Source organism: Malus domestica, chromosome 02, assembly GCF_042453785.1.
Source record: "Malus domestica chromosome 02, GDT2T_hap1".
Classification (NCBI taxonomy): Eukaryota; Viridiplantae; Streptophyta; class Magnoliopsida; order Rosales; family Rosaceae; genus Malus; species Malus domestica.
Genome location: NC_091662.1, coordinates 2,154,902 through 2,165,893, shown reverse-complemented (window position 1 = coordinate 2,165,893; position 10,992 = coordinate 2,154,902). Strand labels below are relative to the sequence as shown.

The 10,992-nt window shown below is 39.0% G+C and overlaps 2 protein-coding genes across 2 annotated transcripts; one reads left to right on the top strand and one right to left on the bottom strand.

The window, feature by feature from the left end:
• The first annotated feature begins 2,233 nt into the window (after positions 1 to 2,233).
• LOC103428481 (umecyanin-like) lies at positions 2,234 to 3,444 on the top strand. Its single transcript, XM_008366583.4, has 2 exons — positions 2,234 to 2,521; positions 2,998 to 3,444. Exons 1-2 carry the CDS (start codon positions 2,341 to 2,343, stop codon positions 3,333 to 3,335), a joined length of 519 nt encoding a protein of 172 aa, XP_008364805.2. The 5' UTR covers positions 2,234 to 2,340; the 3' UTR covers positions 3,336 to 3,444.
• Positions 3,445 to 8,399: 4,955 nt separating this feature from the next.
• LOC103426701 (uncharacterized) lies at positions 8,400 to 10,853 on the bottom strand. Its single transcript, XM_029109149.2, has 5 exons — positions 10,462 to 10,853; positions 10,258 to 10,372; positions 10,061 to 10,175; positions 8,939 to 9,862; positions 8,400 to 8,653 (listed from the first exon to the last, which is right to left on the bottom strand). The coding sequence occupies exons 1-5, from the start codon at positions 10,560 to 10,562 to the stop codon at positions 8,547 to 8,549; spliced, it is 1,362 nt and encodes a 453-aa protein (XP_028964982.1). The 5' UTR covers positions 10,563 to 10,853; the 3' UTR covers positions 8,400 to 8,546.
• Between the last annotated feature and the right edge of the window lie 139 nt (positions 10,854 to 10,992).

Genomic DNA, 10,992 nt, shown 5'->3' with positions numbered 1-10,992 from the left:
CTTTTTTTTCTCTTTTTTCTCCCTTCTTCTTCTTCTTCTTCTTCTTGTTGCAGGTTTCTGGGGAGGTCGCTGGGGGGGGGGGGGGGGTGAGGGATATGGGTATCCCTTTTTTTTTTCCTTCTTCTTCTTCTTTGACTTTTTTTTTTCTTTTTTTTCTCCCCTCTTCTTCTTCTTCTTCTTCTTCTTCTTGCAGGTTTCTGGGGAGGTCACTGGAGAGGTGAGGGATATGGGTATCCCTTTTTTTTCCCTTTTTCTTCTTCGCTGGGGGGTGGGTGAGGGATAAGGGATATAGGTTTCAAATTTTTTTTTCAATTTTTTTTTTTGTTGAGAAATTTGGGTTTTTCAAAAAAAAAAATATTTTATTTGCCACGTGGCAAACATTTGGCAGCCACGTGGCATATATGTGGCAGTCACGTCAACATTTAACGGATTAATGGATGGAAAATGTAACGGAGGTACTATATTGAAATAAAATAGTAGTTGAGGTATGAAAGTGAAATGTTTTGAAGTTGTTGTATGCGATTGTAATAGACTTAAAACCTGAGGGGCTACTATGTAATTTACCCTTAATAATAACATAGCATGATAGTAGACACGATTGCAAATAAAGTGGTGGCAACGGAAGTCGTAGCTAAAGCGGAGTTTGGCGACGACGATGGGTATGGGGGCAATTTTGGACTAGAAACAACAGGGTTAGTTCTAGCAATAACTGTCATGCAATTTCGAATTTGAAGTGTGAGTCAAATTTAAATAAACAAAAAGAACCTAAAATTGGATGAAAGTAAATTCCTCTTGTAAAATTAACCAATAATTTCTTACAACTGCAAGAAGAAATAAAATTCCTTCCCTCCTATCTAATTTGATCTCATCCGTCTATCTTACCAATGTCTAATTTGTAAACCTACAAAAAAATATATTTGTGGAGGGGTGAGTATCAACAGTAATAAGGGCATACACATTATCACAGTAAATTGACAAAGCTAAATAGGTACATCGTGTGGTCAAGTATCAAATCATTATTGATGTATGCAAATTTCTTGTCTCTATTCTCATTAATTCATATAAATGAATAAACAAACATTGCACATCTCATACAATGCCTATATTGAGAGTGAATCCGACATTGATGGAAGAAGAGAATTTGCATGGGCTTATAGGTAAGTTGGGTTATTCCTCGTTTTTCCAGTTGGTTTTATGATGGAACTTCAACTTCCTTCACAATGTCAGAGTTGGTTGTCCCACGTGTGAAACCCAATGGTCACATGTTATCCACGTACATCACATTTCTTGTGTTGTTCACGTGTTTGGCTTGAAAATCCGCCATACATGAAGAAGAATGTTAAGAATGAATCCCTCCTTGATGAGAGAAGGGACATTGTATGAGTTTATAAGAAATTGAGCTACTCTCAATATTGTTAATTGATTTTATGGTGAAACCTCAACTTTCTTCACGCTATCAGAGCATGTTGTCTCATGTGTCAAGCCCAAATACCACACACGCTCCACGTCACCAAATTTGTATTGCACATATGCTAGGCTCGACTTGTAAGGCAAGTGGAAACAAGTAACTCGACCAATAGGTTGAAGGAGTCAGGCAAATCTAGTTTTTATTTCTAAGAGGGTTCGCCGCATGTGATGAAGTGCGTTGAGAATGAATCTCACATTGATTGGAGAATGGATCTTACATGGGTTTAAAAACAAGTTGTGTTACTCCATGTATTGTCAATTAGTTTATGGTAGAATCTTAACTTTCTTTTAGCTATACCACTGGGTCCCAATTGCTTAACCATATGAACTAATTACACCCTTTCCAATAATCTCATTCTCTTTTTTGTTAGTAATTTTGTCTAACTATTTGTCTCCAACCCCAAATTCCCCTATATTTTTTCTTTCATTTTAGATTTTTATCTATTTAAATTTACTCGCATTTTGAATTCATAAATTTTGCCGATCTCAAGTCCGTGACAATAATGTTGATAGCTAGTTTCAGCCATATGATGTACATCACTTTCTCTATTCAGTAACTTTAGTCAACGTTGGTACACATTAATAATATCCTAAGGTTGTACAATAAATAATCCTTATGTTTTGTTCTTTGCTTCCAGAAGAACACGTTTTATTCTCAAAAGAAAAAAGGTCGATACACATTATGGTCAAACCTCTGATCAGTTAAGGTTAGCTTCAGCCGCCTTATTTGAAAACAATAGGAACTCCCTCCCTAAAGGCAGCCGCTGCGAACTCTATCTTTTGCTCATTATTCTGTTTGTGTATAAGTAGTTGACATTAATAACTGATTCATACACCAAAACACTTCCAAAGAGAAAGAAGAGATTAGGGTAAATGGTGAGTCAGAAGGGATTGATCGGTTGTTTGCTTCTTGTTGTAGTGGCCTTGTGGAAGGGTGCCACAGCTGAAACCTACAAAGTTGGGGATGATTTAGGCTGGACTATTCCTCCAGCTGGCTCTGTTGCCTATTCCACCTGGGCTAACGCAAAGAGATTTCAGATTGGTGATACAATAGGTAAGTCGTAAGTTAATTAGTTCACAACCGACTTTCTTACCTCTAAATCATATTTCAAATTGGCCTTTTATGCAGTCCGTCTTTGTGCATGACGTCATGTCTTTAAAAACAGTACGTGTTGAGAAAATCCTATTTATACTCATTTGTCTTCAACTTTTATCCCATTTGTTAACATGGTTGAAGTTTTAGGGTGCAAAATCATCATTTGAGACTAGAAATTTTAGTCTCGAATTGGTTAATAATCACTTTGATTTAGGTTTTAAGTAGACTAAAATTGTTAGTTAGGACTTAAAATCGAAGTTCTAGAGGACCACCTGTTACCCTAATAGTCAACAATGTCCATAAGTGAGATTTAAAAACGAAGAAATTTGAGTATAAGTGAGGTGTTCACAGCGCATCATCTCTTCCTAGAAAGAGAGTTTATCCTTTATGATTGATGAGCATCAGCTTAACTTTATCTCTCAATCATTTTGCAGAATTCAAATGGAGCGGGGAACACAGAGTAGCTGAAGTAACACAGGCTGATTACGATAGCTGCTCAAAGGATAACCCTCTTGGTTTCTATGATTCCAGCCCTACAAGAATTGTACTGACGTCCAACTTGACCCGTTACTTAATATGCACGGAAGATAGTCACTGCAGTAGATTAGGGCAGAAGGTGACTATCAGAATTGGAGGAGATTATTCTTCATCAGGAGATAATGATGATGATGATCATTGGTGGGAATGGAACGGCGCTTCTTCTCTCAGCATTAATATTGTTGCCGTAATCCTCTGCACTGCACTGGTCATCTCCTTCCTTAGCTTTAACTAAATGTACTTACTTCATTTACAATTCATGTTATGCTGTTTCTGCAGATTATGTTTATTGATATTGTTTCTACAGTTGCATCCCAATAATATATATTCTTTTCTTTTGGAAACGTTGAATGTGAAGAAAGTTGAGGTTCCATCTTATAATTAATTGGCAATATGTTTGTGGTCCATCACCGATGTGAGACTTTGTCCTCACATTCTCGCACGCCCCCTCACGTGTAGCGAGTTTTCAAGCTTAAGACGTGGAAAACATAAATTAGATGACGTGAAGCACGTGTAGCTAATAGACATCACACATGGGCGGACTTGCTATAATACCATGAAAAAAATTAAGGTTTCATTGTAAAATCAATATTGTCAAAATAACTCAACTCTTTATAATCACTTAGCATAATTTGGTCTCACATTCTCGCAAAATGTACCATTACATATCAATTTGCGACGTGGAACATAAGGCCCCCAACAGTGCAATAAATTAAGCCTAGCTTTGTCAATTGAGCTGGGCCTGGTCAATCAGTACAAGTTTAAATAATTTTATTCCATGCTGTATGATTTACGCTTTTATTATATGATCGATAGAACGTTCTTAACAAAACTTTTGTTAAATTAATATATGGAGTGGTGTGCCTTGTTCAGGGCCGGTCCAGAGATTTTTGAGGCCCGGGGCGACGTAAAAAGAAGTGCCCTAACTTTATGTAAGAAAATTATTTATTTTTACACATAAGATATCGAAAAAATTATACTTAGAAAAACACTTCAAACTCAATAATTTAGAAATACAGAAAGACTAATTTATTTTGTATTGAGAGAGGGAAACAAAAAAACTTCGAGCTTACAAGTAGATAGATGATGAGTTTTGTTTTCCATTTGAACTTTGAATGTATTTTTGAATAAATCGTGAGGTGTTTTTTTCTTATTTACTAACCTTGTCAATATGGGACTAAAAAATAATGATGTTTTCGAGTCTTTAATTGATATGTATTATTAATGAATGGGCACTAAATTAAACATTTTGATGACACGTCATATAATTTGCAAATTTGGTCTACGTATTATTCTTTGTTGAAGATTAGACTTGAATTAAAACGAATATTTAAAAATAACAACCCACATAGCTACTAGATAGTAACTAAAAATAAATTACCAACCAAACAAAAATTTGTAAAAATTGAAAAGAATAAACATGCACATAGCATTTCGAACTTAGGACCTCTTGTTAATTTTAAACAACAAAAATCATTATTTCTAATTAAACTTCTTGATCCTTTAACCAAATTTTCTAAATTTATACTCTTATAAAAAGAAATTTGTAAAAAAAAGGAAAGTAAATAAGCACACATGGTGTTTTGAACCCAAGACCTCCTTATTATTTTCAAATGACAAACCACCACTTCTAGTTAAATTTCTATGTCTTTGAATCAAATTTTATAAATTTATACTCTTATAAAAACATATATAAACATACCGCCCTAATAATTTTGGTGCCCCTAATTTTTTTGGGCCCTGGACGGTCGCCCCTCCTGCACTGGGCCTGGGCCGGCCCTGGCCTTGTTCTACATTATGTATCATTTCTCTAATAAGAAAAGAATTTACGTGAAATTAGAACGGCTAGAGTGAGTCAATGACAATATATATTTTAAATTAATCACACATCACCATATGTTATTGTTGATCACCTTCTAACAAAAGCGGTCATATATTTTATATGATAATGATTGTGTCCCCCCATTTACGATTATGTAAATCAACGGTTTTGGTAACAAGTAACATCCTCATAATGAACCGTCCATTTATTTTATACATGTGAATGGTTAAAAGATCACAAATTGAATGATTTTTTTTTTTTTGCAGATATGTCTTTAGATGATGATAAAGAGAAAGGTTCGTTAATCGTAATTGAGGGAACAAGTAAGACCTGGTTTGGTACTGAGGTGATTCTCAAAAAAGTTGGTATAAAAAAAAGCTTGGAGCTTTTTTGTGTTTGGTAAACATTCAGCTTCAGCTTTTTTTCACAATTTTGGATGAAAAAAAGCCAAAAACAAGAAGCTGCAAAACCCAGCTTTGAAAAACCGGCTTTTTTTCACATCTGTTTTACATAAAAGTTTACCAAACACTATAATACTGTTTTTTTTTTTCAAAAGCATTTTTACAAAAAAGTTTACCAAACACTTTGCTGCTTTATTTCACAGCGGTTTATTCTCACATCACAGCAGAAATAGTTTTTTTTCAAAGCACAGCAATATCAAACCAGCAAGTCTCCCATGTGAGGGACACAAGCATTATCATATTCGACATAGATGTGATCAATTAGCATTACTGATATAAAAAAATATACACGTTATAGAGTTAATATTTAGATGCAAGTACAAGAAGAAAGACATGACTATGGTGGAGATAACAAATAGAAAAAGCGGTGGCAACAGGTGTTAGAGCTGGTAAGTGGAGTTTGGCGGCGGCGGTGCTGGTGGGGATACAGTCGGACTAGGAACGATAGGTTTAGTTCCGGCGATAACGCTACTGACTAGCTTCTGGCCACGTTGGCCAGCTTCATGTCAATGCGATCCAGTTGGCACGGTACTTATCAGGGTGTGATTTGGATATTTGGATATTTGAATATTTGTGCAGAAGGAGAAAGCCAAAATATGATACTTATAGCCACGGATTAGGCAAAGGTGACAAAACTCGGTAACGTTGCTTTGGCACCCGTTTGTGACGAGGGTTAAGTAAACATTTGAAGTTGGAAACATTCTCTTTTGCATACCTCACTTGAACTCAAACGACTGCAGTCGGCTTAATTAGAGTCTTTTTAGACCAGGGCATGTCTGAATACAAATGGCAGCTTAGAGCAAGTCCATCAGTTTTAGGAGGGCATGGACAAGGTCAAGGACAAGACATCTTTCACACGTGTAATTTGTTTTCTTTTTTATTCCTTCCCTACCAGATAATTTTTCAGTTGAGTGTTATTGGGGCTAGAGTTACGTGTTATAATATGAATAAATAACACGTTTATACTTTAAAGTATAGCAAGCATAGATAATAGTTCTTTGAAAACTAGAAGTTAAAAAGAAGAAATCGTAGATTCATAGACCAGGTTGTGTGTGGGAGTCCAAGGGCGTCCCTCGGTGAACCCGTAAGTCTTTGACTCTGGGACGATGGAACTGGTAAAACTTGATGATTTTTTTCCTTTTTCTTTTAGAGTGCATCAAAATCACCAGGCAATGCAGGGTTATATTCAACTTGTTCAAAGTTTTCAAGGTTTTCCCGCCACACATGCAACATATATAGTTAATTTATTAGAAATTTGATTTCATAAATCGTACGCATGCATATTTATAAACGAAAAAAGAAAAACACGAACGTCGATCCAAGAAAAAGTACTTGCAGATCGCCGAAAAACACGTACGCCGATCAAAATATTCACCAGGCGTAAGGAAACGGGCAGTCGCAGAGATATTAATATGATGATGGCTTGCTTGGTGAGTATGGCGGTGGCTTGCCCTTACACACCGCCGTTTACTCCGACTGCGCTGCCTCAAAGACATTCCAAATAGGAGATACAGTTGGTTAGTGCGCTTTCCAATTTCCAGTAACAACTAGACGTAAGTTAGGTCAGCTAACCGAACCGGGGCATTAATTATTCCTGGCTCTTGTGTCCAAGTTCATATGAGTATTTATATATCTTTGTTGTTAAACTTATTGTTGTGATTTTTTGGCATTGCAGTGTTCAATTGGACTGAAACGTGGGACCATAATGTGGGGGAAATAGCAACAAACGAAGAATATGATAGCTGCAGTGACCCCGGGATCGTACTGGGACCAGGAATAAGGACGATACTCAATTCTACCAGTTCTCGCTTCTTCATCTGCACCGTTGGTGACCACCGCGAGCAAGGCCAAAAGGTCAGCATCACCGTTGGATCACCAACCACCACCTCTTCTCTGTTAGCTCCTCCACCACCATCCTCCCACGCTTCATCTCTCACTACCACTACTCTTCGTACTTTCGTTGGGCTCTTCCCCACACTTGTAGCAGTAATTTCCTTCGTCGCTTAAGCTTAGCAGTCGTTTCCAAGAAATTAATATCGTCTAATCCTCTATTTTATTTATAAAATAAGCTATATTGCAATAAAGTTCATTTATTATATAGTTTTTATAAGCTACTTCATCTCTTCCGTTGGTGATAACTACGAGCGGGGCCAAAAGGTCACTCTCACCGTCGGATTTCCCTACTCTCTCCTCCTTCCGCTCTACCGCCACCACGAGCCTCCGGTGCTTCCTCTCTGAGAATTGGCTCTTTCTACTTTTTGTTTTGGTTTTTAATAATTTCTTTCCTCACTTACATGTGAATTCTCGTTCTTTCTACTTGTCCTATGTAATCGTTCGAACAAAGTTCCGACCTTCAGTTAGTTCGACAAAGTTTCAACCTTGAGTTTTGTTACAATTGACTCAAATTTTTCTTCAATAGGTGTGTGTACAAGCAGTTTTTTTTCAAATCGACAGAGTAGTACATTACAATATCATCGGAATGGTACATTACGCTCCAGTACAACACTAACACTTGGGGTGCGTTTGGTACGCAGACGGAACGGAACGGAACGGGACGGGACGGGACGGAACGGGACGGGACGGAACGGGACGGGACGGGACGGAACGAAGGTGTAATTTTTGAAAAAGACATGGGGTATATTTGTCTTAAAATGGTAAAACATTGCGTTCCACAAACGTGGAACAAACCCGTTCCAGGGGGGGAGGTGGAACGCAAAAACACTCAAAATCTGTCCCGTGGAACAACCCGTTCCACCCATTTTTGGCGCACCAAACGCGGGATGGAACGCCTCGTCCCGTTCCGTCCCGTCCCGTCCCACGTACCAAACGCAGCACCAACACACTAGCACATCGGAGATACATTAAAAGAATGTTCTCTCGTAATTAAGAAGATTCGACATTGTATCAAAAGAACCCCCTACACATCGTTCCAGCCGGAAGAAGTGCTTCTTTACAAACCCTTCAAAGAGTTCAGCTAGTGATCAGGCAAATCTATGACAAAATCATACACGAAGCAAAACGGCAAAGAATTTCTCTTGAAATCGATAACACAATGGGGCCGGATAAGCACTTAATCTCATTACTCAACATATAAGCTTAAAAGAACGGCTAACTTATTATCTGAATCAAACAATGCACAATAAGTTACCTAAGACATAATTTTCTAGGGTTCTGCGGTAAAGAAGTTGTTGGAAAGAAGCCATCCGTGTGGACGCCCCAGACCGTTATGCCAATTTTTCAGAGAGGAGTACAATTTATCACAGCACAGTCCTGCAAAAACGAAGCTTCTTTTTACTTCCATCTTTAATGATCTGGAAGTTCGATGTTTCAAGCTTTAGTTATGATACCAGGACATTGTTCTACGATATGAATCCAACTCAAGTTTCATTTACAACTCACATCTTTCCACTAATGCAACTAGCAACTAACATCAACTAGATAAATTTCGCAATCAGAGCTACATAAGAAGAGAGCCTCTCATAATAGGATTCAACAATATATTGGCATCTCGGATTTTGAAGCATATATGCTACAGTAGGGAAAGAGTCTACAAACCAGGCCCTGTAGTTCGACCAGTAAACCTGTTGGGAATGACATCTGGTTGCCAGCAAAATTGTCTATCTTCCTCGTTGGTACTAAAAGGTGCCTTGCGCTTCCTTATAGTTGCCTCAGAACTACGACCGCTCTCTGAATTCCACATACTGGAAGTGGACTCAACGCGATCATAAGCAGTCTCTGTGGGAAAGAAACAGAATTCCTTACTTCTCGGTGAAGAAACATCATTTAACTTTCCCCCCTCTTGAGAATTTCTTGAACCAAAATCTTCCATTTCACTGGCCAACCTTCTTTGAGTACATGGGTGGAGAGCAGGACCAAGCGTCAATGATAAATCACATTCTGTTTCTCGTGGCTTCTCCTGGGTGTCCATGACTTCTTGTGTGAATCTGTGTGACACATTTTCAGCACCTTGAGAGGAGAAAAGGTTCTGCTTTGTAGGCTCCATAACTGATGTAACAATTGGAGTACCAACATATAGAGTCCTAGAATGTGTATTTTCTGGAGCCTGATGAACGACCTGGCGCTTTTGGGGTTGATGGTGAGTTCCATAATATAACGGATATACTGAACCCGAGTTCAAGGGATTGTTGGTTGACATTGTTGCTAACTGGTTATGGCCAGCAAGAACATTCTCAAGTGCAAAAGGGTAACTCAGAGGGCTAGTGAGGTTAGTACTTTGGTTGATGCGGCTGTAAGATTCTGGGACCAAATGCGCAGAACTCACATTTGAGGCTTTTGCAAAGTTCAATTGATTGCTAGAGTGATGCAGAGAAAACTGAGGGCGCCGTTCATCTGTAGTTTTATCCAAAACCCTAGCGGGGGTAGAAGCGGGGTCTTGAGCTCTTGGAGTGAGGTAACTCAGATTACTGTGGCGTTGGCTTCTCGAAGCTCTTACTGGAGTGCAACCAAGATTAAGGGCAGCTGAACAACATAAAGAGGAGGAACCAAAACACACATACAAATCACACCTCTAGTGTATTCATTCTGCACAATAATCTCTTCTTACGAACTAAACTAAGCTTGAGCAATGAGCTAATAGACATTGAAAATGAGAACAACCCAGTAGCATAATTTCACAGTTCAATTCAACAGACTGCAAAGAAATCAGTACGATGTTACCTTCGACACAAGGCGGCAGAAGCTCCCCGGTTTCAGTGCCCTCATCTCGCCGGATAATTGTGTTAACCGCATCATTTGCTCTGTCCCATAGCGTGTCGAGATTCATGTACTCAGCCTTCAACAAAACAAAGCAAAAAAATGACCGACGGAACAACCAAAAAGAGCGAATGCAAAACCGAAAAGGAAACGAGAAAAACCTCAGAATTGGCTTTGGAATACATAATTTCCTCTGCTCTGAAAACCACCAAAGGCAGCTTCTCTTGCCATTCCTTGTTATTCTTCGTTACGGAGCTGTGAACCTCTTTGACGACCCTAATCAAACAGGTGGTGGGCGGTCAGTAAAATGTGAAAAAGCAGACACCTTTACCAGGAAATCCATGGAAACAAAGAGGACCCAGTACCTGAAAATCTGCTGAATGATGGAACCTCTAATGGATTGGTGCCTATCGCTATGCCAAGCTCGCCGGACACACTCATACGGCCTCGGGCCCGGCCTAGGCATCTCGGCAGAGCAGCAGCAGCAGGGCAATAATCCCAAGGAGGAAGAGAAATAGTAGGTTTTGGTGGGAGGATAAATTAGTCCCTGGACTCTAGAACGGTAGAACCTACATGTAGTGGAGTGATGGGCTAGTTGTGCTTTAATCTCTCTTTCCCTCCCGATTGTGCAATGGGGAGGGACAGCTTTTTGCTGGGTAGTACAGGGGGAGAGAGGAAGGGTCGCTTTCCCAAGCTTTTGTCTTCCCCCAATAATTCAGAGAGTTTACCATACTTTTGATGTTCAATCTTTTCCTTTTGGGTGCGTAGGGGGGTCACCCTCTTCGGGAAAGAAGGAAGGGGAGAGAGAAAGTAGAGAGAGAGAGAGAGTTATTGTGCCTTGGCCCCTTGCGCGTGGGCATCAAATTGTGCCTGTAAAATTGTGTCCCTCCCTCCCC